Genomic DNA, 25,116 nt, shown 5'->3' with positions numbered 1-25,116 from the left:
CATTTGAAATTAATCATTTCAGTTTATAACTTTCTTCATTAAAAAACTGTTTATTTTTTCATTATCCTGTTACTATTTTGATGGTACTAGTGACAAGTTTCTGGGCTTGACATTTCTCTGTTTTCAAACATGTGTATGATAAAAATTCATTAACAGTCATAATTAATGTGACAAAAGAAACAACATTGTATAAAAATTTTAAAGGAATATGAAAAATTAATACTTCACTGAACATGGGTAAACATTAACTGCAGAGTTAGAATGTATGGAAGCGGAATTTCTTTAACACATTTCAATGCATTACCAAAGATTAAAATTACAATAGGATGAAAATGATATGGCAGGCAAAAGTTAGGAAAACATTCCTTTCCACTATTACTCCTGAGCTATGATGAACATGTTACAGGAGGCTACTGAGAAATATGCCTGAGGCTGGGTATAGTGGCTCATGCCTGTAGTCCTTGCCCTATGGGGAAGCCAAGGCAAGTGGATAGCTTAAGCCCAGGAGTTAAGAGACCAGCCTGGGCAACATGGTGAAAACTTGTCTCTACAAAAAATACAAAAAAAATTAAAATTGCTGGGTGTGGTGGTGTGCACCTGTACTCCCAGCTATTTAGGAGTCTGAGGTGGGAAGCTCTCACCTGAGCCCAGGAGACTGAGGCTACAGTGAGCTGTGATCACACCACTGCACTAAAGCCTGAGTGACGGAGTGAGGCTGTTTCTAAACATATCAAAAAAAATTTTTTTTGCTTGATTCTAAACATGAGATGGAAAAAGATGGAAAAACATACAAATATAAAGAAAAAAACCTTCATTTTAAAAAAGATTTTTATTTTTTATTTATATATTTATTTTTGAGATGGATTTTTGCTCTTGTCCAGGCTGGAGTGCAATGGTGCAATCTTGGCTCACTGCAACCTCCACCTCCTGGGTTCAAGCGATTCTCCTGCCTCAGCCTCCCAAGTAGCTGGGATGATAGGCACACTTCACTATACCTGGCTAATTTTTGTATTTTTAGTACAGACGAGCTTTCACCACATTGGCCAGACTGGTCTCAAACTCCTGACTTCATGATGCACCTGCCTCGGCCTCCCAAAGTGCTGGAATTACAGGCATGAGTCACTGTGCCTGGCCACCTTCCATTTATTTTATGCCATAAATACAGCAAATTCTTACTACTTAGTTTTTATATCTTAAATTATATTTAAATAATTTTTTTTTTGGAAACGTAGTCTCACTCTATCACCAGGCTGGAATGCAGTGATGCCATCTTTGCTCACTACAACCTCTGCCTCCCAGGTTCAAGCGATTCTCCTGTCTCAGTCTCTCGAGTAGCTGGGATTACAGGCGCATGCCACCACGCCCAACTAATTTTTCTATAGTAGAGACAGGTTTCACCATGTTGGCCAGGATGGTCTTGTTCTCTTGACCTCTTCATCCAGCCACCTTGGCCTTCCAAAGTGCTGAGATTACAAGCGTGAGCCACCGTGTCCAGCCTTAACTAATTTTACTTTATACTTATTTATGGGTCAGATTATTTTCAAAAGAAAAAATTAAAACAGCAAATTAGAAGAATATATATGGAATATTTGCTCCTAAACTAGTTTCACAGCTAAATTAGTTTGAGTGTAAGTCAGGAAACAGCATTGAATACAATTGGAATCTCAGCATGGCTAATCGAACTGTTTAATTTGTGCAATATATAAAAGGTGACCTTTGGAAAATACAACTTAGGTATGCTGGAGTCATGCTCAAATAAATGTTTAGAATTTACATAATGAAAAGAAGTTTCTCTAACTTAAATCTTCAAGTAATATACAATGTCCCAAAAGCATAACTTACTGCTTCAGTGTAAGCTTCACTGTTCTGTTCTTCATGAGCTTCTAGGAGTTTCTGGTAGCATAAAAATATTTTAAAAACACTTCCGTAAGATGAAGTCCCATTTCTAAATAAATACTTTAACACTGATGTTGCCAAACATTGCATGCAATTGAGGAAATACTCAAATACAAGTCAAGATCCAAGTTAAGGATCTAGCTTTTGTACTAACATTTCTGAGTTGCCTATTTCAGAACACAACTACATATTCCTGACCTTAGCTGCATTAGAATACCTACAATGCTAGAGCAGGAAAGTACCAGGGCCCTTCAGTTAGCAGACTTCACAGATTAAAACTTCACCTCATACCCAATCCCACTTAGGTGTTGTCACCTGACAGAGTAAAGACACTTTTCTTCAAAGTTCTAATATTACTTACTTTCAATAATTTACATTCTCTTGAATCAGTAAATGCTGGAAACATTTCCTCATATTTCTCAAGAGCAAGCTGAAAGAGAAAAACCACTCATTAATATAAGACTTACTAGGTTTTTTTAAATTTATATATTTATTTTTGAGACAGATTTTTGCTCTCCATTCTATTTGAAGCTGATAGAATGTCCAACAAAGCTTTTGACATTCTATCAGCTTCAAATAGGATCTACCTATATCCTATTAAGTGCTGAAGAAGTATATGGTTAAACTCAACAGCAGAATCAACAAGAAAATCTATTTATTCTGAATTTCCCATTTCAAGTAATAATTTCTAAACCATTTTTTTTTTCTGAGTTAGGCAGCTGCAGAGAAGACAGTATAAATGAAAACGAATTCTTAAACACTCACAGACCAGGTATCTATGTCCATTCATTAAATGCAGAAGCTCTTAATATAGTCCAGATTCCATAAAAATTACATTTAGCTTCCTGCTTGAGGCTGGCAGAAAGAACACTTTCTCTTAGCAGCTTTAATTCTGCTCTTCCAACCCCAGACCCTGGCCACGCCAAGGCTGCCTGTCTTTGCCTTGTGGCTCCCCATGCTCACTGTGCTTTCCAACTTCTTCCCAGTCCTCACTCCAACGCTGCTTCTGAGCTTGTTTTTCTGTTTGTTTTTAAAAAAGACATTATCCTACTTTTATCGTTTCCCCTTAGTTCCTTAATTTTTTTTTCTTTTCTCAGACAGAGTCGAGCTCTGTCACTCAGGCTGGAGTGCAGTGGCGCAATCTCTGCTCACTGCAACCTCTGCCTCCCGGGTTCAAGTGATTCTCCTGGCTCAGCCTCCCGAGTAGCTGGACCTACAGCCACCCACCACCCCACCCAGCTAACTTTTTTTTATTTTTGTATTTTTAGTAGAAACGGGGTTTCATCATATTGGCCAGGCTGGTCTTGAACTCCTGACCTCAGGTGATCCACCCACCTTGGCTCCCAAAGTGCTGAGATTACAGATGTGAGCCACCACACCTGGCCCCTTAATTTCTTTAAAGCAAAACTACTAAAGAAAAAAATGTGGTTACCAGTGAATATATATATATATATATATATATATATATATATATATATATATATTTAAGCCAAAAGCACTAAGTATTCCCAAGCAGTCTCCCATTCAAGTACCAGGCTCTACATTGTTTAGCCTCTGAGATCAGACAAGATTGGGCATGTTCAGGGTGGTATGACTGTTAACCATCAGGTAAGTTTAGAGAACAGCTTTGACAGCTGTTAAAAGATTACAACTGGGACACATACCACAGAAAAATACTTATTTTTAGTGTATCCAGTTTATTCTTGTTACTAACATCCAAATGAAATGAAAACAACAAGAGACAATGTGTACCTGTTCTTAGGCATGAAATCAGGCAATCAGTGCTGAAGGACTCCTTACCTTGGCATTCAACTCGTCTACTATGAAGTGGCAGAGGGCAGCTTTGAAGAAGTAATCCTTTGCACTGTACTTCAACAAAGGATTATCCATTGTGTTTGCCCCAATCTAGGCACAGAAGAGACGTTAAATTTAAAAGGTTTACCCTCTTGTATCAGGCAAAGTAAGTCTCATCTGTTGTCCTTTAGAAAATAATTACATATGTTAGTTTACCTATGAAATATATTCTTTTAAACCAATACACATAGTAGAAATTTTACTAGACAAGACCATTCAATACATGAAGTCTTAACCAGTTAAAAATGGCTCAGAAGAATTCTGCTTCCAAGAAGATGGAGTAAACATCCTTTTTCCCTATTCCTCCCACTAAGCACTAGTAAAAGCCCAGGACATTTTCTAAAAACAAACAACCGTGAAAGGTGGATAGAAAATGGCCGACCAGCTACGAACAAAAACATGGTGAATTCACTGGGGTTTCTTTTCCCTTCCTATATCCACGGCAAGAACCTGAGGAATCAGCAACCCAGAAATGCCAGTATGCACAGATCAAAAGGGAACAGACAAAAGCTGCTCTCTCTGGCCAAAGGACTAGAAAAGGGGCACAGCAGCAAGAGAGAAAACACTTAAGACAATAACCGCTCTACTGCAGCCAAACACTGCAGAAAAAACTGAGGCTCTAACCCCACTGACATCAGCAAAGGTTGAAGAAGGAGTTCCGAAGTCTATTCTTGAAAGACTGTAAGAAGGACCCTAATACCTCTGCTGAGGAGCTTCAGATAAGGCCAAATAGGGAGCTGGGGCTTCAAACCCACCCAACACCCTGCCACTAAGGCAGTGCAGACCACACTGGGAGAGCCTGCATCCTGTCTCTACCCAGCAGGAATGAGGTTCTCCTTTCCCGAGCTGGGGTGCTGTCAGAAGAGGTCTAGTGAAAGGTGAAGACGCTCGCCATCACCAAGAACAAACCAGCACTGTGCCGGCAGAAATGGATAGGAAGAGGGGATGTCACTTCTGCCCAGGGCTGACTAGGCCCCTCAGATATCAACAGAGACCTGGTAGGGAGCTGACACTTCTACCTCCACCTGGCAGTAATGAGGCAACATCCTCACCTCACCCAGCCAGAGAAGTGTCAAAGAAGGCCAGATGAAAAAGAAGTTTTAAATAAGACCCAGTCTCATAATCTAATGTGCAAATGCCTTGTTTTCAATCAGAAATGACTCCCAATACCAAACACACAGGAAGATCTCAGGCTAAATGAAAACATACCATTAACAGATAATAGATCCAGATGACGGAAATGTCCAAAATAACCAACAAAGATTTTAAAGCAGCCCTCATAAAAATGCTTCAACAAGCAATTACAATAACACTTGAAACTAATGGAAAAATAGAAAGCATCCACGAAGAAAAAGGAAGCCACAGGGGAAAAAAAACAAAAAAGATATAAAGTAAAACAAATGAAAACTTCGGAACTGAAAAAAATAGTACCAGACATAAAAATTGGGTGGGCTCAAGAGCAGGATAAAGGGACAGAGGAAAGAAGCAGTGAACAGAAGACAACAACAGGAACAACAAAAAGAAGACAGACTGACAAAAAAAAAAAAAGGAACATCAAGGACCCATAGGATGAGAAAACAGTGTCTTACTTCTGTGGCATCTGTGTTCTACATGGGGAGGAGAAAGAGAAAGGGACTGTCAGAGTGCCATGGTTCATGCCTGTAATCCCAGCACTTTGGGAGGCCAAGGCAGGTGAACCACTTTAGGTCAAAAGTTTTAGCCCAGCCTGACCAGCATGGCAAAACTCTGTCTGTACTAAAAATCCAAAAATTAGCCAGGCATGGTGGCAAGCACCTGTAGTCCCAGCTACTTGGGAGTCTGAGGCGGGAGAATTGCTTGAACCTAGGAAGCAAAGGTTACAGTCAGCCAAGATTGCGCCATTGCACTGGCGCGCCTAAGCAACAGAGCAAGACTCGGTCTCAAAAAAAAAAAAAAAGAAAAGGGGGGCAGTGCTGAAAAAGTACTTGAAGAAATAACTGCTAAACAGTTCTCAAATTTGACAAGAAACATAAACCTACAGATTCTGTAAGTTTAGTGAAACTCAAATAGCTTAAAACCAAATATATCTATTCAAGTCATATTATAATTAAACTTCTGAAAACTAAAGACAAAGAAAAAAATTATGAAAGTATCCAGAGAATAACACCTTTTTTATAGGAAAAAAACAAGCTGAATGACAGCGGACTTCTCATCAAAAACCATGGAAGCTGGCTGGGCATGGTGGCTCATGATTGTAATCCCAGCACTTTGGTAGGCTGAGGTGGGTGGATCACTTGATGTTAAAAGCTGGTAAAACCAAGGAAGCCATAAAGTATACATTTTTCAAACTAAAGGAAAAGAATAATAAACTTAGACTTGTACTCCCAGAGAAACTATGTTTCAGAAATGAAGGCAAAATCAAAACATTTCCAAATAGAGGAAAATCAAGAAAATCTGCCAGGCGCAGTGGCTCAAGCCTGTAATCCCAGCACTTTGGGAGGCCGAGGCAGGTGGATCACGAGGTCAAGAGCTCGAGACCATCCTGGTCAACATGGTGAAACCCCGTCTCTACTAAAAATACAAAAAATTAGCTAGGCGTGGTGGCACATGCCTGTAATCCCAGCTACTCAGGAGGCTGAGGCAGGAGAATTGCCTGAACCCAGGAGGCGGAGGTTGCGGTGAGCCGAGATTGCGCCATTGCACTCCAGCCTGGGTAATAAGAGCGAAACTCCGTCTCAAAAAAAAAAAAAAAAAGAAAATCTGTCAGCAAACCTACGCTAAAATGACAAAAGGAGGTTCTCTAAGTAGAAAGGAAACAGTAATTTTGGAACATCCAGAAGGAAGAAAGAACATGGTAAGCAAAAATATGGGTAAATATAACAAGCTTTCCTTCTTGCGTTTTCTAAATTATGTTTGATGGCTGAAACAAAAATTCTAACATTTACTCCTGTGGTTCTAAATGTATGTAAAGGAAACATTCAGACAACTATATATTGAATAGGGAGAGTAGAAGAACAGAAAAGAGAGGAAAGATTTCTATATTTCACCAGAACTGATAAAATGATGACACCATTAATCTGTGACAAAGTTATGTAAATATAATGTAATACCTAGAGCATTTAACCACAAGCTACACAAAGAGATATATCATTGATTCTCCAACAACATGGGTTTGAACTGTGTGAATCCACTTATACATGGACTTTTTCAAACAAACGTGGATTGAAAATATAGTATTCTTAGGAATTCAACACCCACATAAATGGAAGGCTGACTTTTTGCATATGTGAGCTCCACAGGGCTGACTGTGAAACTTGACTATGCACAGATTTTGGTATATGAGAGAGGTCCTGGAATTAATACCCTGTAGACAATGAGGAATAACTGTACTTAGAAATACTAGAAAATCAAGTAGGCTGGGCATGGTGGCTTACGCTTGTAATCCTAGCACTTTGGGAGGCCATGGTGGGCAGATCACTTGAGCTCAGGTGTTCAAGACCAGCCTGAGCAACATAGCAAAACCCCCATCTCTACAAAAAATAGCCAGGTGTGGTGGCGCATTCCTGTAGTTCCTGCTATTCCAGAGGCTAAAGTGAGAGGACTGCTTGAGCTTGGGAGGTGGAGGCTGCAGTGGGCCAAGACTGCACCATTTCCCTGAAGCCTGGGTGCAGAGTGACACCCAATCTCAAAAAAAAAAAAAAAAAAAAAAAAAACCTCACAAAAAGGTTGGAAAAAGAAAACAGAGAAACAAAAAGCAAAGAACAAATAGAAAGCAGAAAATAAAATGGAAGAAGGCAGAATTAAGCCCTAACATACAAATAACTTCATTGGCACGGTGGATTAAAAAACAGGATCTAGACCAGGTGCGGTGGCTCACACCTATAATCCCAGCACTTCGGGGGGCCGAGGCGGGCAGATCACTGAGGGTCAGTTCGAGACCAGCCTGGCCAACATGGTAAAAGCCCATCTCTACTAAAAATACCAAAACTAGCCAGGCGTGACAGCACATGCCTGTAATCTCAGCTATTCGGGAGGCTGAGGCACAAGAATCGTTTGAACCTGGGAGGTGGAGGGTTGCAGTGAGCTGAGATCAAGTCACTGTACTCCAGCCTAGGTGACAGAGCAAGACTCTGTCAAAAGGAAAGGGAAAAGGAAAAGGGAAAGGGAGAAGAAAAGAAATAAGATCAACAAGTTTATAAAAGAAGTCAACAATGTCATCATCATCCAACGGGAGCTACTCAACATTTATAAACATTACCCAGTAACAGCATAATTGTTACAGAATATCCAGGAGATGGGAGAGACCAGCGGGTGAAACAGGAGGATTTTATTAAGGTGGCAACTGGCTCAAAGGATTAGCATCCCAAGTCTGAGCCCCAAAGAAAGAAAATGGGGTACTTTTATACATCCAGGATGATGTAGCAGCTAACAGGTTTACAGAAGTCAGAATCAAGAACATTTAATTAATTTGTAACATGTCTTATGATGTACATTACATTTGAAAAATAGCACTTGGAGAAACGCATTGTACATTCTTTGGGTGTTATCTTGCCCTGTGCTCTTGCAGTTGGTTAGCAAGAAAAATAGGAGTGTTGACATGCCTGGGAACTTTGCTGAGAATGTGGGGAGAATAGATAAGGTAGGTTTTACAGGGAGTTAGTTACTTTTATGCAGAGCTGGGGGTTAAGTTTTATGTTTAACAGCGCACAACGCAGTAAAATTTATTATATGGCAACTACAAATTATAAGGTTTGTTTTTTACTATTATTGCCATTATTTCTCCTCTTCATAATCATAAAACATATGCCAAGACACACCACCTTCTAGGCCGTAAAACAAATCTCAACAAATGTGTAAAAATTAAAATCACACAAAATATGTTCTCTAACCACAGTGGAATCAAACAAGAAGTCAACAACCAAAAGATTACAGAAAAATCTCCACTGAACACTTGGAAATTAAATAAAACTACTAAATAATCCATGGGTCATTGAAGTTTCAAGGGAAATCAATAAATACAACTAACTGAATAAAAATAAAAATACAATGACATAATAAAATTAGGAAGTAAGCCAAACCTGTATAACAAATGCATACACAACAAAGATGAAAATCAGCAAGCTATACTTCCACATCAAGTACCCAGAAAAAGAGCAAAACAAATCCAAAGAAAACAAAATGGAGGAAATAACAATGAAAATAGAAATCTGGGGCCAGAATTACCTTGATTTCAAAACCAGATAAAGATACCACAAGAAAAGAAAACTAACAATCAATATCCTTTATGAATATAGATATAAAATCCTCAACAAAATGTTAGCAAACCAATTCTAACACTTAGAAAAAGTGAAGTTAGCCACAAAGGCAGCCACTACATCTATGTCACTGGTTCCCAATAAAAACTCAGGACATCAGGTTTAGGAAAGGTTCCCTGGCTAGCAGTAGTCTATGCTTATTTTCACTCAGCACTGTTGGGGGAAGTAAGTACTATTTACATAACTCCAATGAGATAGGACAAGTGAAAGCTCTTCCTGGAAGTCTTCTGGACCCTGCCCTATGAGTCTCTCCTTTCAATGATTTTAATCTGTACCCTTTTGCTGTGATAAACAATAACTGTGAGTAAAACAGCTTTCAGCGGGTTCTGTAAGTTTATCTAATGAATTATTAAACTTGAGGGTGTTCTTAGAAAACCCCTTAAAATTTGTAATGACCAAGTCTAATTCATTCCAGAAATGTAAGGTTGGTTCAACACATGAAAAATCAATCAATGTAATATACAATGTTACACTGATGAGGACATATGCTAACTCAATAGAAGCAGAAAAAAGTTTGACAAAGGACAAAAACCATATGCTTATCTCAACAGACACAGAAAAAAGTCTGACAAATAAAAGACAAAAACTATGTTTATCTCAATAGACACAGAAAAAATGTCTGACAAAATCCAATACCCTTTGATAATAAAAACACTCAACAAACTAGGAAGAGGAGGAAACTTCCTCAAACTGATAAAGGCATTTACAAAAACCACACAGCTAATACCAATATCATACTTAATGTGAAAGACTAAAAGTTTTCCTTACAAGATCAGGAACAAGACAAGGATGTCTGCTCTTGTCACTTCTATTCAACACTGCCCTGGAGATTCTAGCCAGGGCAATGGACAAAATGAAGTAAAATACATTCAGACTGCAGAGGAAGAAGTAAAACTACATAAAAAAAAAACCTATTAGAGCTAATAAACATGTTCGGCATGGTTGCAGGACAAAAAATTGATATAAAAATTCAACTGTATTTCTATACACTAGCAATTAACACTCTTAAAAGGAAATTAAGAAAATTCAATTTGTAGTAGCATAAAAAAAATAAAATACTTTGGAGTGCATTTCACCCAGAAAGTACAAAACTTGCACACCGAGAACTACAAAATATTGTTGAGCAAAATTAAATGCTGATATAAATAAATTTAAAAAGCACTGTGTATCCATAGACTGTCGAGTTAGTATTGTTAAAATGGCAATACTCTCTGTGATGACTGATTTTATGTGTCAATTAGAGTGGGCTACAGGGTGCCCAGATATTTGGTGTTACTCTGAGTTGTCTGCGGTGTGTTTCTGAATGAGATTAATATTTCAATCAGTAAGATGAGTAAGCAGATTGCCCTCCCCAATGTGGGTGGGCCTCATCCAATCTAATGAAAAGCTGAATAAAAGGTAGGGAGAATTCATTCTCAATGCCTGCCTTAGAGGCAGGACATATATTCTCCTGCTTCAGACTTGGACTCAGACTAGAACTTACACCATCAACTCTCCAGGTTCTGAGGCCTTTGGATTTGGGCTGGAGCTATGCCATTGGCTCTCCTGGTTCTTCAGATTGCAGATCTTAGGCCTTCTCAGTCTATATAATCAAGTGAGTCAATTCCTTACAGTAATTTCTCTCTCTAAACACACACACACACACACACACACACACACACACACACACACCCCTACACCTCTTACTGATTCTGTTTCTCTGGAAAACCCTAAAACACTCTCCAAATTTATCTACACATTCCATACAATCCCGATCAAAATCTAAGCTGGACACTTTGCAGAGATTGACAAGCCGATCCTAACATTCAGACGAAAATGCAAGGGATCAGGAATAGCCTAAACAATTCCAAAAAAGAACAAAAAGTTGGAGGACTCACATTTCCTGACTTCAAAACTTACCGTAAAATTACAGTAATCAAAACAGTGTAATACTGGCATAAAGATAGATAAATAGACCAATGGAATAGAGGGCCCATAAATAAACCCTCATACAGTGAAATAATTTTCCACAAGGGTCCTGATGCCACTGAATATTTAAAAGATAGCCTATTCAACAAATGATGCTAGAAAAACTGGATACCCATATATAAAAGAATACAGTTGGACCCTTACCTCATACTGTATACAAAAATTAACTCAAAATGGCTAAAAGACCTAAACCTAACAGCCAAAACTATACAATTCTTAGAACAAAACAGAAGGGAAAAGCCTCATATCAGATTTAGCGATTATTTCTTGTATATAACAACAAAAGCCAAAGAAAAAAAAGACAAATTGGACTTCAAAAATATTAAAGACTTCCGTGAATCAAAGGACATTAATAACAGGGTAAAGAGACAACCTACAGAATGAGAGTAAATACTTGCAAATCACCTATCTGATAAGGGATTAATATCCAGAATATATATTATTTTAGAACACTTAAAACGCATCCCCAAAAAAACAAAAAACTTAATTAAAATCCAGAGAAAAGTACTGGAATAGACATTTCTCCAAAGATATACAAATGGCCAATAAGCAAATAAAAAGAACCTCAACATCACTAGTCATTAGAGAAATAACACAGAATGAGACAATATTTCACACTCATTAGAGTGACTATTATTAACAAAAAAAAACACAAGCGTTGGTGAGGATGTGGAGAAATTGAAACCCTGTGCATTGCTGGTGGGAAGATGTAATAGTGCAGCCATTGTGAAAAAGTCTGGCAGTTCCTCAAAAGGTTAAACATGGACGTACCACATGGCCCAGCAATTGCAATTCTATTCCCAGGTATATAACTAAGATAACTGAAAATATCCCCACAAAAACCTTAACACAAATGTTCACAGCAGCATTATTGATAATAACCCCAAAGTGGAAAAACCCCAAACATCCATAAATTAATAAATAAACCAGGAGGTATTACTCAGCCATGAAAAAAATGACATACTGACATTTGCAATGACATGGATGAACACTGAAAGCAATACACTAAGTGAAAGACGGCAGTCACAGAAGGCCACCTGGTATTTGATTTCATATATATTCAAAGTTCGGAACAGACAAATCCATGTAGTCAGAAAGTAGATTGTGTCTTCCAGGGACTGGAAGGAGAGAATGGACTGCTAGGCCTGTTTTGGGGATGCTGAAACTGTTCTGGAATTAGGTGGTAACAACAGTTACAAAACTTTGTGAACAGACTAAAAACCACTGAACTATACTCATTACATGATGTGTGGATTATACCTCAATAAAAAGAAAAATTAAAAGTTTAAAAAAATGACTCAGAAAATTTCTCTCCGACAAAACAACAATATCCTCACCTGCTCATAGATCTCAATGGCTTTCTGGTACTGCTCAAGCTGGGCAGCATATGCTGCCACCTTCAGCAGACACTTGTTTGCTGAGCTGAAATCAAGAACAAAAGCAGAGTGAATAACGAGCCAATGGAAAAACAAAAGATGTGTGTTGGGCCTTAGTACATCTTCATTTGGTATAGTCAAATGCACTCACAGAGTATGAAGAAGTATCTTTTATTACACATAATAAAACCTATTAAATTATATTAAGAAAAGTAATACTTGCCTGTTGGATTCTTCTCCTTTGTAATAATCAGCAGATTGTTCATAATGTGCAATAGCCTGAAAACATATATATTTTATTCACACACACACAATTTATGTGGAGAGTTGCATTTTAAAACTACGTTTGCATAGGTATTTTTCTGTAAATAAATCTACTCCACCAGTAAACTTTTAACAACTCAGTCTACTTTCTTTAGGAAATACAAGAAAGCATGTAAGCAGAATGCTTGATAGCCATCAAACTCTTTTCCTCCCTCCCCATGTGGCATATGCCCAGCTACACCATTTCCTCAGCTTCCTCTATAGTAAGGGGCAGCCCGTGACTAGTTCTCTCCAGCGGAATGTAAACAGACATGCAAGGGGCCATAGATCTCACTTTGCATCCTCCTCCAGGCCTTTTCCACTTCCCATGAGATAGGATGGCAATGACCAAGTCCAGAGTGACACTGGAAGCTAAACATCGAAATGGCAGAACTGTCAGGCGGGTTCCTAAATAACTACAAAGGACACCATGTACTTCCCATCCCAGTGACCCTACCACTGCCAAACCCTCAGCAGCCACATTGGATTGTTATTTTAGAGAAATATGAAGCCCTAATTACACTTTAGGTCTATGACTTGCAGCAAAGACTACTACTAATACCTTAATTGTCACTTAGAATAAAGGTGCTGCCTTCAATCTAAAATACATGGCATTGAGTGGAGAGGAAACAGAGGTTACATACAGGCCAGAAAGCTAGAAGTCCCTGTAATGCTGTGATGGAAGTCAGTGAAATCAAGCACGTGACAACTCAGAAAAAAGAATATGTGCCTACCAAAACTAAGCAAAATGGCCAAGAAGAGCCAGACGATAGCGTGTACCATTATTTTTAGAACAGTTTTGTGAGTGCTGAACTCTGGAAAGAATCAGCTGGTTTGTAGACAGTTGTAAAAGGGAGTAGACAATGTCTAGAAATAAGGCTCTCCTACGACTGAAAAACCCTTCTATACCCCAAATAACAAGAGGTAAGTATGAACAGTTCTTGAAACCAGGGCTCTAGCTAAGTTTTTCTCTAATAGGTCAGACAATAAATAGTTTAGATTTTGTGAGCTATACAATCTTTGTTGCTACTCAGCTCTCTTGTAGCATAAAAGCAGCTACAGACAATACATAAATAAATAAGTGTGGTTGTGTTCCAATAAAATTATATGAACAATGAAATTTCTGATTTCACATAATTTTTACGTGTTGCAAAATGCTTCTTTGTCTCCAGGATCAAAAACTGTAAAAACCACTTTTAGTGTGCAAACATACAGAAGCAGGTAGTGGTTTTGCAGACTGCTTGAATTACAAAGGTTTCCCAGCAAATGCAAAGGAGGGAGCTAGCAGTCTTCAAAAATCAGATTAAAGGTGCTGCCTTCCTGCCCAAGCCCATTAGTTCAGTGGCTTCAAGACAGTTCCTAGGAGTTAGAAGACAGCCACAGGGACAAGAAAACAAATAAAACAAAACAGGCCATGGAACTATGTTAGAAAATTACCTAGACCCATCAAACCCCAGGCCCCTACCTCCCTGCAGACGGTGGTGGTGATAACCAAGAGCAGAAGCAGAGCTACCAGAAGGCCACAAGCTATAAGTGACAGAGCCAACATCAGCCTCTCTGGACTGCAGAGGACCCCTCCTATGACATTCACATGAACAGTTCTGTGAAAAACAGGCACTTATACTGTGTTTATATGATTACACTTTGGATCCATGACTTCAGTCATTTAGCATAAACTCAGTAATATGCTCCCCAAACACACCTATTTTTAAGCATTATTTAGACTAGGACAAAACGTGGAGAAAATTTAAGTGGTTAAATATAATGGGATACTGTGCTATGATTAAAGGTAATTGATGGCAAGTGTTAATACAAAAAGTTTTTCTTTCATTTTTTTGAGACAGGGTCTCATTCTGTTGCCCTGGCTGGAGTGGCATGAACAAAGCTCACTGTAGCCTTGACCTCCTGGGCTCAAGCAATTCTCCCACCTCAGCCTTCCAAGTAGCTGAGCCTACAGGCATGTGTCACCATGTCCAGCCAATTTTTAAATTTTTCATACAAATGAGGTATTTTCATGTTGCCCAGGTTGTTCTCAAACTCTTGGGTTCAAGCAATCCTTCCATCCTGGCCTCCCAAATGCTGCAATTACAGGCATGAACCATCATGCCTGGCCTTCATGGAATGTGAACTTTTAAATGCAGCTATAAAAGAATAGGGACACTATGGTCCTCTTCTCTGCAAATACTTAGTAACATACAGAAATAGTCTGGAAGCAAACACTTCTTTGGAACACCTGTCGGAGCTGTCACGTACACACATGTGGGATTACCTGATGAAGGTTTATCTCCTCCCACTAAAATGTGAGCTCTGTGAGGGCAGGGCCGATGACTGTTTGGCTCATCATCACAGCCCCAAGCTTAGCATGATGCCTATTACAAAAGAGGGTACTCAGTAACAGATGCTAAGTGAATGAAGGCAAAGTGCCTCAGAAATGAAGGCTGCCTATTAAACTACTGCCAATATCATCATTATGTGGAATGCTCAGGAAATCAAAGTTTTTCAGTGAATTTATGATTAATCAATAACCTCCTTTCAACTAGCCTCATTCTCTAAAGTGCTTAGCACCCTTTCTCATCATAATAAACTAGGTAAATCATGACAATCCTGACCAAATCTTTCTGTGAAGAGTACTGGATTACATAACCTCTTTTCAGGGCAGACAGAGTATAGCTACTTATCTTCCTAATTCTTATAGCACCAGGACTCAATGAATAAATAGGGTTGGGTTAAACCATATGTAACTGCTGCTTTGGAGATAAAAAAGAAAAGGCTAGATGTTGACAATTTGGTGTAACTTAACACTTTATAATGGTACTGGCTCATTAGAATTTTAGAGATGTAAACTACAACTACATTTATCATAGTGAAAGAAAAAATTTCAAGTTTGGTTTTTAATAATGCTAATTAAAACCAATCATTAAATTCCATAATTTTCCCAAGTTGTGACAGTTTGTACTTGGGGAAAAAAAAGGCACAATTTGCTGGTTTAACAGAGAAGTTTCAGGGAAGAGACTGGCCACGCATTACCTCTAAATGTTCACATCTCATTTGGAATTTTAACATGTAGTAAAATTTACCAGCTACAAGCAGATCCTTACACACCAGAAATCAGCCCATCTAGATATCTGACAATCCCAAGGACTATAATAAATGTCAAAAGCAGAACACAGCCACCAATAACAACGGCACATGTAATAATAAATCCAGAAAACTAAGACCAGCCTAGTTATCCTGAGATTTAAGTGGAGGGACAAAGAGGTCACAACATTTCCACCTGGGGCACCTAGATGAGTGTCACGATACATAAAATTCTGGAATAAGAAACAAGGCCCTTATGATTGTATCAATGATGCCATAAAGCAAATGCAATTTCCAGGCTTAAGAGTCCACTATGCAAGTGAAATAGTCTTAAGTAGCTTTAAACTGGGATCAATTCTTTAGAACAAATGCACCTAGATGAGACCTAACATAAACCTGCCATATATACCTATTCTATGCTGTAACAAACAGTATTAAATTAGGCTCTCCAGAGGATGAAAACAGAACTGAATTATATTTCCTCTAGATCATTTAAAAAATCATCTAAAGAAGATCCATTTATTATGTGGTTTAGTGGTTTAGAGTAAAAGAAGTAATGTGGGAAGGTGAAAGATCTCTACAAAGAGAATCACAAAACACTGCTCAAAGAAATCAAAGAAAACACAAGCAAATGGAAAAACATCCCATGCTCATGGATAGAAAGAATTAGTATCATTAATATGGCCATACTGCCCAAAGAAATTTAGATTAAATGCTATTCCTGTTAAACTACCAACGATCTTCTTCGCAGAACTAGAAAACACTATTTTAAAGTTCACGTGAAATCAATAGCCTGTGAAAAATAGCCTGAATGGCCAAAGCAACCCTAAGCAAAAAGAACAAAGCTAGAGGCATCCTGTTACCTCACTTCGAACTATACTACAGGGCTACAGTAACCAAAACGATATGGTACAACAGACACATAGACCAATGGACCAGCATAGAGAGCCCAGAAACAAGGCCACACACCTACAGCTATGTGATCTTTAACAAAGCTGACCAAAACAAGAAATGGCAAAGACTTCCTATTCAATAAATGGTGCTGGAATAACTGGCTTGCTATATGCAGATTAAAGCTGGACCCCTCCCTTACAACATACATAAAAATAGAGTCAAGATTGATTAAAAACTTAAATGTAAAACATAAATGATAAAAATCTTAGAAGACAACCTAGGCAGTACCATTAGGGACATTGGAAAAGGCAGATTTCATGACAAAGACACCAAAAGCAATTGCAACAAAAACAAATGTTGACACATGGAACTTAAGGGCTTCTGCATAGCAAAAGAAACTACCAACAAAGTAAACAGACAACCTACAAGATGGAAGGAAATACTGGAAAACTATGTATCTGACAAAGGTCTAATCCAGCATCTATAAGGAACTTAAAAATTTGCAAGAGAAAAACAACTTCATTAAAAGGTGGACAAAGGACACAAACAGACACTTTTCAAAAGAAGACATATATGCAGCCAACAAGCACTTGTTAAAGATCAGTATCATTAGAGGAATGCAAATCAAAACTATAATGAGATAGCATCTCACACCAGTCAGAATGCCTATTATTTAAAAGTCAAGGGCTGGGCACGATGGCTCATGCCTGTAATCCCAGCACTTTGGGAGGCTGAGGCCGGCGGATCGCTTGAGGTTGATAATTCAAGATCAGCCTGCCAAGGAGGAGAAACCCTGTCTCTACTAAAAATACAAAATTAGCCAGGTGTGGTGGTGCATGCCTGTAATCCCAGCTACTCAGGAGGCTGAGGCAGGAGAATCGCTTGAGCCCGGGAAGCAGAGGTTACAGTGATCCAAGATCACGCATTGCATTCCAGCCTGGGCAACAAGAGTGAAACTCCACCTCAAAAAAAAATAAAAAAAAAAAAAGTCAAAAAACAACAAATGCTGGTGGGGTTGTGGAGAACACTTATACACTGTTGGTTGGAGTATAAATTAGTTCAACCATTGTGGAAAGCATATGGTGACTCCTCAGAGAGCTGAAAGCAGAACTACCATTCAACCCAGCAATCCCATTACTGGGTATATAGCCACAATAATATAAATCATTCCACCATAAAGACACATGAATGTTCACTGCAGCAGTATTCACAATAGCAAAGACTAGGGATCAACCTAAATGTCCATCAATGGTAAACTGGAAAAAGAAAATGTGGTACATATATACCACGGAATACTACGTAGCCATAAAAAAAGAACAAGATCATGTCTTACACAGGAACATGAATGGAGCTGGAAGTTATTATCCTTAGCAAATTAATGTAGGAACAGAAAACCAAATACTGCATGTTCTCACTTATAAGTGGGAGCTAAATGATGAGAACACCTGAACACAAAGACGTGAACAACAGACACTTGGGTCTATTTGAGAGTGGAAGGTGGGAGGAGGGAAAGGAGCAGAAAAGCAAAATGTCTGGGTGATGAAATAATCTGTACAACAAACCCCTATGACACAAGTTTACCTGTATAATAAATCTTCACCAGTAGCCCTGAACCTAAACATTAAAAAATTTTAGAAACTCCCAAAACATGTTATATATATTTTTAAGGTTTCACAAGATTTTTATTTGTATTGAGTAGGTTACATCTGCTTGATTTTCGGCTACTAAAATACTCTCTCAAAAAAAAGAAGTAATGTGAAGTTATGAACTACACACTTCATTGTCCACTAGCCAAAATCTGTGAATGAGCTAAAATAAAAAGAGACACTGGGTAGTAGAGCTGAAGGAGAAGAAAGTCATCTGTAACAAGCCAGATATAAACTGTCTTGGGTGTAACTGATTGTTCAAACATTAATTTCACAACCCACCAACCACAATTGTGAGTCCAACCAGGGAAGAGAAGGTAATAATGTTTCCTTTTTTTTTTTTTTTAAGAAGATGTCTCACTACGTTGTTCAACTCCTAGGCTCAATCAGTCCTCCCACTTCAGCCTCCCCAAATACTGGGATTACCGGCATGAGCTACCACGCTTGGCCAGGTAATGATGTTTCTAAACAACATAGGAGCTCAAACATTTGGGACCATAACAACGTAGCCCTGTGCCTGCGTGCGTGCACGCATGTGTGTGCACACGTGTATGTGCGTTCAGTAATATTCTTAAATTGGTTTTGCTTTTTTTTTTTTTTTTTTTTTTGAGATAGAGTCTCGCTCTGCCATCCACGCTGAAGTGCAGTAGTACCAACTTGGCTCACTGCAACCTCCGCTTCCTGGGCTTAAGAGATCCTCCAACCTCAGCCTCCCGAGTAGCTGGGACTACAGGCATGTGCCACCACTCCTGGCTAGTTGTTTTGTATTTTTAGCAGACATAGAGATTTGTCATGTTGCCCAGGCTGGTCTTGAACTCCTAGGCTCAAGCAATCCTCCAGCCTTGGCCTCCCAAAGCGGTGGGATTATCGGCATCAGCCACTGTACCTGGCCTTTAAGTTTGAGAGAGAAAAAAAGAGTACGTCACATTTCATTTTATCTGCTCTCAAGTTTATGGTCACCTCTTAGGCTTTCTTCACTGGGTCTTAGAGTACTAAATAATACAGCTGAAGGTTCTTTTGGCAATGCTAATGATCTGACATGAATCAGAGAGTGGAAACAATGGGTGATCTCTGTAAATCTTAATCAGCTCTCATGTCTTATACGCCCCCTCCAGGAAAACAGCCCATCTACTTAGCCAGCTAGACCCTGAAAGTCTCCATGCAAGGCCATCTATGATCACTCTGCATCTATGATCACTCAAACTGAGGAGGAGGGAGTTCTTTGAGTCAATGTATCTGCCTGCTTCACATCTGAGGAAGTGTGCCCACGGCTTACCTTCTCAATGTCTACAAGTTCAGTCTCATAGATCTCTGCAATAGTAATGTGGTGCTTGGCTGCAATTGTAAACCTTCCCTAGGGGAAAAAACAAGAAAGGGTCACATACCCATTTTACCTATCTGAATGCCAGTTTAGGAACATAAAAAAGAAAGATACAACTCTAAGCCATCTCGACTCCACCCAACAGCCGCTCAAGCAATGGAATGTCTTACCATGTCTGTGTAAATGTCGATGGCTGCATTTAAGCAGTTGATAGCCTCTGAAGCGTAGGCATTTAAGAAAAACAATGAAAAATCCATTCAGTCAAAGGGTGAGGCTGTCTTCTTGGCTGTTATTAGAAGGTTAATGAGGTATAATTTTGGAGTGGAGGGTGAGCAGGTTAGTTAGTGAGAAGCAAACAAAAATCATGCACAAGTTCAGATTCATCAGCATGGCTTTGTTCCCAGCAGCTACATTATAATTTAGGGAACTGTAGCTGGAGTAATATTGACTTAGTTACTTTAAACCTTAAAGTGAGGACTCCATCCAGGTGAAAGACTGTATTTATAAAAGAAAACAAAACCATGGAGGTTGTCACCAACACTGATAAATTTTATCTGCTAAAATACAAATGCAAACATATTCTTCATTAATATCATGCACATATATTAATTTTGGAACATGGCACCACATCAAAAGAATAATCACCTCAACAGATTGTACTCTCCATGCAGCCAAAAGCAAAAGCACTTTGAAATGCCTATTCAAACAATTCTTAAGCAAAGCCAACATTCTGTATCATGTTCAAAGATGCTAAATTTTAGTATACTAACAAAAGAAACAAATCTAATAAAGAGTTATGCTAATAAATTATTTCTAAAAAAGTGAACCAAAAAATTTCACCTATCATAAAATGATGATGTTTATAATGCTCGCATATAGTGACAGCTCCAAATTTACTGCTTCTGGTTTAAAAGAGTCAGCAAAGTAGAAAGTCCTGACTACAGAATTAGAAAGGTAAGCAGATGAACAAAAATTGAAACAATTTCCCTCTAAACTATATAAAAAATGTGGATGTTATACCTTTAAAAATACAGAATATAAAGAGAAAAAATAACCTATCTATAATTCCACTCAAATCCACTGCTAGTACTAGATGTACTTTTCCTTGGTGTTAATTAGACACATTTTTATGTGCACAAACTTTTTTCTGAAAATGAGATTATACAACATTCAGTCTCATGTGCTTCTTTAATTGCCAAGTAAACATTTAATAGGTCACTGAAGGTTCTCTGAAACCAAAGATGTTAATGCCTGCACCATATTCAAAAGTACTGATACATCACAATTTTACCACTCTAACAGCTCATTTAACCTGTGTCCAGTTTTTCACTTTGGGAAATCAACTGTGATTAATCTTTATACAAAAGGTCTTGAAGAGACTCTATTTCTTTATGACATATTTATTCTCAAAATTTGGGATTTGTGTGTTAAACAAAATGGACTGCTAAAAGAAAAATGGAAAAATTCAAAAGTTCCCTCTATGCACATGTATAAAAGAGAAGAAATTAACACTTTTAATTAACACCTTTAATTACAGTCTTCTAACTAAAAAGAAGCAACCTTTGCAAAATTTATCACATTAAATATCCAACTGCATTCTTTCCTCAAAACAAATACTTTGAAAAACATATTTTAAAAAACCAAAGGGATACCATATGAATAAGATGTTTTTAATGATTGGATATTGCAATCTCCCATTAACTGGATCTTGAAACTCATTAGGTATTTAGGAGTAAGGGAACATAAGAGTTTTCTTTTATGATCAATATACATTTTCACAAAATTAAGAGATAAGAAATCTTAGATAAAAGTAAAGGTAATTTCCAAAAATTATATAAAATGCAGTATAAATGGAGTTTAATTAAATGATGCTATGAACTAAACAGCCAGTATAAATTTAACATATTTTTTCCTTATAAAAGCTCCTAAATGATTAACAGAAATCCCTAAGGTTATCAAAATTTCTCTATTATTCCAAAATACGAAAAATCCTTTATACCAGGACTCGGATGGACACCAACACTGACCTTAACGTTGAGGGAAGCACTGACTGGTCAGTTACACACAGAGACAGACATGATATGCACTTGGCTGGCTTACCTTGGGGATCCGCCTTTTTGTAAGCATTTCCAGCATCTACAAAGCTGGTCGCGGAGTCATGTTTGCTCTGAAGCTGCATGTGGAGCTTGGCTGCCTGACAAAATGCATTTCCTGCAGCTGAAGAAGACAATACAGTTAAACACAGAGGAACAAATCCTCCCACAGAGCAGCCCATGCTCTAAGTACTGGGCCTCCCTAGAAAAGTTATATTCCACTGAAGAAGCATTCCAATCAGAAGCAAAAATCCCTGTGGTCCAGTGCATCTTGGACAAATATCAAAATAACCAGAATCAAGTCAGACAGCGATAAAAGCTTCTCCGCCTCTGCCCGAGCAGACTTGGCAAGTGTCCCTGGGCACTAAGCCACCATTCCCTGGTCTGGCCATTCAATACCAATAGCCAAGTCTTAGGCTACTCACTTTGATTCCACAAACATATAATAAACACCAACCAAGGGCTTCAAGCTGCAAATGATTAAAGAAAGGTAAAACACTGAGCTCGAGGATTATTTGTTCACTTTTCCCAGTGTCTACTGGACTTAGCTGTCAGTGTGGAAGAAACTACTAATAATGGCTTTATGGATAAAGTAAGTTTCGTAAAGGGCCAAAATCAGGCCCATGATTTTGAAATCCAAAAGTCTAAAAATCCAAAATTTTTTCTTCAGTTTACAGTAAAATCTGACTGAAATTTGTAAGAAGTTTAATCTATTTTACCCCATTTAATATGAGAATTTACACATTTCCCTGCAGAATCACTGATGGATCTGGTTGTGGGATACTGGCCAGGTCTCCAACTGAGGACATGGCACAATGTATAAGGTACATTAACTAATCTTTTTCAGAAAACATTTTGGATCAGGGACCACTGATTCTGGAGTGCTGAAAAAGAAAGAAGAAGGAATCACTAGCAGAGGAATTACATGAACATGGAAGGCATGCTCGAAGGTAAGAAAGGGATGAAAGTGGAGGCCACTGACAAGCCTGTCCTGACTGGAGGAGGGCAGCGGAAATCATGGCTGAAGCTGCATCAGGCCACTTCCAACAGGGTTTAAACATCGACATGTATGAATTCCTGAGTTCAGAGAAAGCAACATGGAGGAGTGCCTCCAACAAATGAGTCACACTGGGGAAGTCAGTACAGTAGAAATGGAGAAGAAAGTATCCGCTCTACCAGGAAAAGCATAGTTAAGAATATCACAAAGCCCTCAGATTTCTAAAAAAAAAAATCAGAAAGCAGTACTCACTGCTGATATTAAACCTTTGCTATAAATTTCTTTGTGAGAAAAAAAAGTCCAATTCTTTTCTTTTTTGAGACAGGGTCTCACTGTCACCCAGGCTGCAGTGCAGTGGCAGGATCGCAGGGCACTGCAACCTCCACTTCCTAGGATCAAGAGATCCTCCTGCCTCAGCCTCCCAAGTAGCTGGGACCACAAGCATGTGCCACCACACCTGGCTGTTTTTTATTTTTTACTTATTTTTAATTTTTGTAGAGACAGGCTCTCACTATGTTGTCCAGGCTGGTCTTGAACTGCTGGGCTCAAGCAATCCTCCAGCCTTGGCCTCCCGAAGTGCTGGGATTACAGGTGTGAGCCACCACACCTGGCCATAAACATCCAATTCTGCTAAAGCTTCAGTTGCATCTCTTGTCCCAACTCCCTCTCCCCAGAAAACATGCTTAATTCTCACATGGGTTTCTGAACCTGAGGGCAAAGGCACAGTATAAACTCTGGAGCCAACCTGCCCAGGTTCAATTCTTGCTCTGTACCTCAGTTTCTGATAAAAAGAACACCCAGGCAATTTTGAAAAATATGTAACCACCAGCATGACGTGGGTACTGCTATGATCTGCATGGTGGTATCCTGCCAAAATTTATATTACTGGAGCCTGATATCCAATTAGACAGTATGAAGAGGTGGGGTCTTTGGGGAAGTGATGAAGTCATGAGAGCTCCACTCTCATAAACGGGACGAGTGCCCTTATAAAAGAGGTTGAAGAGAGCTGCCTTGCCCCTTCCACCACATGAGGACACAGCAAGAAGGCGCCTTCGTGGAAGCTGAAAGCAGTCCTCACCAAACACAGAATCTGCTGGCACTTTGTTCTTATACTACCCAGCCTCCAGAACTCTAAACAATACATTTATTTTCTTTATAAATTACCCTGTCTAAGGTATTTTGTTATAGCGGCAGGAAGAAACCAAGGCACTGAACAGAGTAGATGCCAGCCACAGAGCTAGAGCTGGAACTAAAGAAGCTCTGCTGGCCCCTGGTGAATCATGAGAGGCTGGGGGGGGCATTCAGGAGGGGTAAAGGCCACTGCCAGGGCAGTGGGCAGGCACCTGGGGTACTAGGGGCAGCACTTAACCATGAAGTGGCAGCTCAGGAACATACTTGCTAAGTGAGAGCTTTGATGGGCTCTGCCTCAGAAGAATGTAGTAATAGCTTGGACTCTGCATGTAAAGTGCTAATAGAGGGGCCTGACTCCCATTCTACACAGTGGCCACTTTCATTATTACATGCAAATCTAGCCTTAGATCGTATCTGTGGTTTGGCATATTTAAATGCCATCATTTTTTTTTATAACCTACATCCTTATTCTCCTGCTGGCATTTCATGTTGATAACTTATCTATGTTTGACCCAGAATCAGTCATGGTCCATCCTTTTCTTGCTCAATAATACCACAACACCCAGGCTCTTCTGGGCTCCTTCCGTTTCTTCAGATAGTAGTAACGGCCTTAATTTTACATTTTCACATTCCCACATTCCAAAAAAAGTTGCTGGCTTACTTTTTCACTCTGAGTACTCATTCCAATCACTGACAGCAAATGCTAGCTTGGTGTATCTAAACTTGAAGTGTCTTTAAAGGAGCATAAATTAAATTAAATGGCCTCTGGGAAGCCGCACAATTTAGGCTAAATTTGCTCACCTGCAAAATTGGTATAATACCTGTCATGATGATCTCTCGAAAGCTGAGTATCAAACAAATTAGCTTAATCATTATAAAAGAACTTTAAAACTATAAAGAGATGCAATGCTGTTACAATCATCACCAATGCAATATGGATAGACCTTTAAAGAGTCTAATATTCATTCATACAACAAATATACTGAGTGCCTATGACTTTGCAGGTAATAATTTAGGTCCTGAAGATACAGCAGAGATAAAACAAACATCCTAGCCTTCCAAAGTTTACATTTTGAGAATCACCATATAATAAAAACATGTAAATATAAATGAATAAAACATTATGTAATTTATTTTTGCTAGATGGTGATAAGAGTGTTGGAGGGAAAAAAAAAAAGTGTTTCCAGGAAGGAGAAGATCGTTATTTTTTAAAAGGGTGGCCAGAGAAGACCTCACCAAGATGATGACATATGAAGAGGGAACTG

General features: G+C 38.8%; 1 protein-coding gene across 2 annotated transcripts in view; it reads right to left on the bottom strand.

Moving 5' to 3' along the window:
* Positions 1 to 25,116, bottom strand: part of NAPB (NSF attachment protein beta) — a 45,124-nt gene that overhangs the window by 3,025 nt on the left and 16,983 nt on the right. Inside the window, exons 3-10 of one of the 2 annotated variants that reach the window (XM_003942930.4) lie at positions 21,731 to 21,847; positions 19,801 to 19,847; positions 19,586 to 19,663; positions 12,612 to 12,667; positions 12,350 to 12,434; positions 3,697 to 3,801; positions 2,258 to 2,326; positions 1,843 to 1,893 (exon numbers count right to left, since the gene is read on the bottom strand). In XM_003942930.4, coding sequence (XP_003942979.1) covers positions 1,843 to 1,893; positions 2,258 to 2,326; positions 3,697 to 3,801; positions 12,350 to 12,434; positions 12,612 to 12,667; positions 19,586 to 19,663; positions 19,801 to 19,847; positions 21,731 to 21,847 — 608 coding nt within the window. Of the gene's footprint in view, positions 1 to 1,842; positions 1,894 to 2,257; positions 2,327 to 3,696; positions 3,802 to 12,349; positions 12,435 to 12,611; positions 12,668 to 19,585; positions 19,664 to 19,800; positions 19,848 to 21,730; positions 21,848 to 25,116 lie in introns of those variants that run through there. The other variant, XM_074406171.1, reaches the window with a different exon arrangement.

This window comes from Saimiri boliviensis, chromosome 9 (assembly GCF_048565385.1).
Source record: "Saimiri boliviensis isolate mSaiBol1 chromosome 9, mSaiBol1.pri, whole genome shotgun sequence".
Lineage (NCBI taxonomy): Eukaryota > Metazoa > Chordata > Mammalia > Primates > Cebidae > Saimiri > Saimiri boliviensis.
Note: the sequence above shows the minus strand (reverse complement) of the source record. Positions and strands in the feature narration are given on the sequence as shown.